This window comes from Orycteropus afer, unplaced genomic scaffold (genome assembly GCF_000298275.1).
Source record: "Orycteropus afer afer isolate SDZICR_OR568_19922 unplaced genomic scaffold, OryAfe1.0 scaffold00036, whole genome shotgun sequence".
Lineage (NCBI taxonomy): Eukaryota > Metazoa > Chordata > Mammalia > Tubulidentata > Orycteropodidae > Orycteropus > Orycteropus afer.
The window spans coordinates 8,758,530-8,763,442 of NW_006921623.1; the positions used below are offsets into that span (position 1 = coordinate 8,758,530).

Below are 4,913 nucleotides of genomic sequence, written 5' to 3' on the forward strand. Positions count from 1 at the left end.
AATCCAATTGAAAAATGGGCAGAAGACATGAATAGACACTTCACCAAGGAGGATATTCAGGTGGTCAGCTAATACATGAAAAGAGGCTCACAATCATTGGCCATCAGAAAGACGTAAATCAAAACAACAATGAGATATATATACCATCTCACCCCAGCACTGATGGTAAGGTTCAATGAGGCAGAAATTAACAAATGTTTGTGGGGATGTGGAGAAATTGGGACTCTCATACACTGCTTGTGTGACTGTGAAGTGACACAATCACTGTGGGAAGCAATATGGCAATTCCTTAGAAAGTTGGAATTGGAGATACCATGTGACCCAGCAATCCCATTACTAGGTATATATCCTAGAGAGGTGAGAGCCAGGATACGAACAGATACATGTACGCTCATGTTCATCACAGCACTATTTACAGTAGCAAAAAGATGGAAACAACCTATGTGCCCATCAGCGGAAAAGTGGATGACCAAACTATGGTACATACACATACTGGAATGCTATGCAGCACTAAAGAATAATGTAGAGTCTGCAAAACACTGCATAATATGGATGAACTTGCAGGACATTATGCTGAGTGAAATAAGTCAATCACTGAAGGACAAATACACTATTAGTTCGTTGTTGTGAAGGGTCAAGGAAAGGTTTATATACAGAGGGAAATTTTCTTTGTTGGTTGCCAGGGGTGGGAGGGGAGGAGAGGGAACACTTAAAAAAAAAAATGCATTGACCCATGTCATTTTATTTTTGTGTATTTCACTGTACATAAATTATATTTCAATAAAATGCATTAAAAAAAAGATTTCATATTACTTGGTTCCACAATCAACACCAATGGAAGCAGCAGTCAAGAAATCAGATGACATGTTGAACTAGGAAAATCTGCTGAAAAGACCTCTTTAAAATGCTGAAGACCAAAGATGTCTCTTTGAAGACTAAGGTGCACCTAACCCAAGCCATGGTATTTTCAGTAGTCTCATATGCACGTGAAAGCTGAACAATGAATAAGTAGGACTGAAGAAGAGTTGATGCTTTAAGTTGTAGTACTGGTGAAGAATACTGAAAGTACCATGGACTGACTGCCAGAACAGTGAACACATCAATCCTGGAAGAAGTGCAGCCAGATGCTCCTTGGAAGCAAGAATGACCAGACTTCGTCTCACCTACTATGATCATGTTGTCAGAAGGGACCATTCCCTGGAGAAGGATGGTAAGGTGGAGGGTCAGCCTGGTAAGGTGGAGGGTCAGCAAAAAAGGCAAAGACCCTCAACTAGATGGATTGACACAGTGGCTGCAACAATGGGCTCAAGTATAGGAAGGATTGTGAGGCTGGCACAGGATTAGTCGTTCTTTGTATATAGGGTTGCTATGAGTCAGAGCCAACTCAACAGCACCTAACAACAACATCACACCTGTGCAAACACAGTGAAACTATATAATAATAACTATTCTATGGACATAGGCAATCAAAGCCTTCATGGTCTATGAGGGGCTAACCATGATGAAGCCAAGATTGCCAGTGCCCTTCAATATCCATTCCATCCTCTCCTCTTAGTAATACCAACCCCACTGCCATCAAGTCAATTACAACCCATAACAACCCTACAGGACAGAGTAGAACTGTAGTCCTTGATACCATGCAACATAATAATAGCCCTGGCTTGCTCATTCTAGAACTACTATGCAAGGGAGAAATAAATGTGTAAATTGTTTTAAGCCATTGTTATTTTCAGCTTTCTTACAGCATTCAAATTTGTTTCCTGTCTAATACAGAAGGTGGTATCTGTATAGGAGTGCTGATGTAACAGAATCTAAAACATAAAGTGCTGGCTCAATGGTGGGGTGGTGGCATAGTGTGAAGGAAACACTTATGACAGGTGAGAAATCTGATCATCTTTGTTATGCCATGACAAAACATTTGCCATACTGCTACTTACAATATCTTAGAAGTTAGACCATATGCCAACAAGAGCCTGTAATTCTAGTGGAAGTTTCTGGAAAATCTCAAATTATTGTTTTGGGTTGCCTGCTTCATGTCACTTTTAGCAAAATCCTATTAAAATAATATTAATTAAAGCATAGTATTTTATACCACTTGAAGTTTTAAAAATGTATACATATTATTATATTTTTAAGCTATTAAAATGGAAAGATTAAGGTTACTCCTTCACTAAAAGAACAAAGGTAAAGGATTTGATGTAAAGACCATTAATATCATTCAGGCTAGACACTACAGCCTAAATTACCACAGGATCAGTAGGAATGGCAAAGAAATGATGGAGCATCAAGACTTAGCCAATAACTGGATGTAGGAGAAAAGGAACAGAGATGAGTCAAGATAACTCAGAACTTCTCAAAAGCTTATGTAGAAGTGCCTAAGACAAAGATGGTGATCCAAGAATCATATTAGGAAGGGAAAGATGTAGGAAATAGGAGGTTAGAGGGAAGAAAGGAAGAGATGATGAAAAGGAAGGACAAAGAAAGAAGGTTGAATGTTTTTGAGTAATTTATGTCAATAAAATCACCATAATTATTTGTGTCATTAGAGAGTGAAAATATAAAAGAAAAATGTGAGATTGGAATGAAGATTCCAGTTCCTGGTGGTTACACTTTGGAAAGAAAGTGGATTACAACATTTTGCAACCAGACTCACTTAAATACAGTGAAGATAAAGGACTGTTTGAAAGGAAAACTCATTTACCTCCTGGGAGATTCTACACTGCGGCAGTGGATCTACTACTTACCCAAAGTTGTAAAAAGTATGTAGCTATTTTATAAATTTTAGAAATTCAGGCTAATTTTGTTCGTAATAAGATCTGTCTTTTTTGGCTGTTTATTTTTTTACTTCATTTAATTTCCTGGATCTAAGACTTTTCATTTAAAATACCTATTTATTCCCTCTCATAAGGAATGTTTTTCCTTATAAATTCCAATGAAAACTACAATTTTTGTTGACATTGAACACACATGAACTGGAGAAAGGGCAGAAATTTTCTAGTCAGAAATAATCTAGGTAGGTGAGGTTTTAAATGATAGATCATAGTTTTTTAAAAAATATTATTATTATTATGATTATTATTGCCTTATACTTAAAATATCTGTTTATTTTTTCATCAGCATTAAAATTTTTTGATCTTCATGGAACTGGAGTGTTTAAGAAACATTTGCTTCTGGACGCAGAAAACCACATTCAGATTCAGTGGAAAAAACATAGCTATCCTTTTGTTACTCTGCAGCTCTACTCTGTGATAGATGAGGGATATATCCCCAGGGAAATTGACCAGATACCAGGGGACAAAAACACAGTCATCGTCATCACCCTTGGCCAGCACTTCAGACCCTTCCCCATTGACATCTTCATCCGCCGGGCCATCAGTGTCCGAAAGGCTATTGAACTACTGTTTCTAAGAAGCCCAGCCTGTAAAGTGATCCTTAAGACAGAAAACACCAGAGACATGCATGCAGACACTGAAAGGTTTGGAGACTTCCATGGCTACATTCACTATCTTACCATGAAGGACATTTTCAAAGATCTCAATGTGGGTGTTATTGATGCCTGGGACATGACCATTGCATATGATTCCAATAACATCCACCCACCTGATCATGTGATTGGAGATCAGATTAGCCTGTTCTTAAACTATATCTGCTAAAGGATAAAATAGAAAATCATCACAAACCAATCTCTGTAAATAACCCCCCTTGTATTTTTAGAAAAGTTTTATTCATTTCAGAGACTGAGAAAATCTAGTTTAAAGGAATCTATATCTATGCAGGGAGACTACTTAAGGGCATAGAAAACCAATATAGGATACAAGAGAATAAGACATGAAGAATGATCACACCATTCTTGCCTGGAGCTTGCCTACATGTAATAATGAATGTTCTCATTTTTTAAGCAAGTTTGCACCAGAATTTCTGTTACTGCTCCTGAAAGCATTCTAACACTACATCAGTGGGGTAAAAGAGAATAAACATGTGATCAGTATGATGGTCTAAAGCGAGGGTTACCTAACTTTTTCTGCAAAGAGTCAGATAAATGGTAAATGTAATAGGCTTTGTGGTCTCTGTTGCAGAGTCAACTCTGCCATTGCACGTGAAAGCAGCCATAAACAATACATAAATGAATGAATATGACTATGTTCCAATGAAAGTTTGTTGTCTAATATCTTTGCAAAAATATCAACACATATAAACCAAACTCCAAACTCACTGCTGTCGACTTGATTTCTACTCATAATGACCCCTCCTTGGGTTTCTGAGTTGGAAAGTAGATTGCCCAATTTTCCTTCCAAGGAGTGGCTGGTGGGTTTGAACCACCAGCCTTCTGGTAAGCAGTCAAATGCCTTAGGCACTATGCCACCAGAGCACCCATCAGCACATAATAATATTTAATCTTATAAATTTGGTATTTTTTCACTTAATGTAAATGTATCTTTTTAAATCTTTATTAACGTAAAACATGCCATACATTTAGCAATGTCTACAACTTCAAAGAACAGCTGATTGAAGTATTAAAAACAAATACCTGGGTAACCCAGTGATTAGGAATTTAGCAATAAATATGACAATGGATGCGCAAGATCTCTATGCTCAATACTATAAAATTTTTAATGAGAGGAATTACATAAGACCTGAAAACCTAGAGATTATTTATATTATATTATATTATATTATATTATATTATATTATATTATATATTGTGGCAGTTAAGTTTGTGTGTCAACTTGGCTGGACCTCGTCGAGTGGCTGGGCAGCTGGATGTAGTATTCCCCATGATGAGACTGGCAATCAGTTCCATAGTGGGATCTACCAAAACCAGCTGAGTAGCTGCTTTAGGGATGTGGTCTTTTTCCCATATAGAAGCAGCAGCTTTGGAAATGTTCTCTAGCTTATGGCATGCTTGAACCAGG

The 4,913-nt window shown here is 37.2% G+C and overlaps 1 protein-coding gene across 1 annotated transcript in view; it reads left to right on the forward strand.

Annotated features, from left to right (window-relative positions):
* The window catches only part of NXPE1 (neurexophilin and PC-esterase domain family member 1), an 18,586-nt gene extending 14,933 nt beyond the window's left edge, over window positions 1-3,653 (forward strand). The window contains exons 3-4 of the mRNA XM_007936518.1: window positions 2,547-2,759; window positions 3,118-3,653. Coding sequence (XP_007934709.1) covers window positions 2,547-2,759; window positions 3,118-3,653 — 749 coding nt within the window. The remainder of the gene's footprint in view (window positions 1-2,546; window positions 2,760-3,117) is intronic.
* Window positions 3,654-4,913: the final 1,260 nt, after the last annotated feature.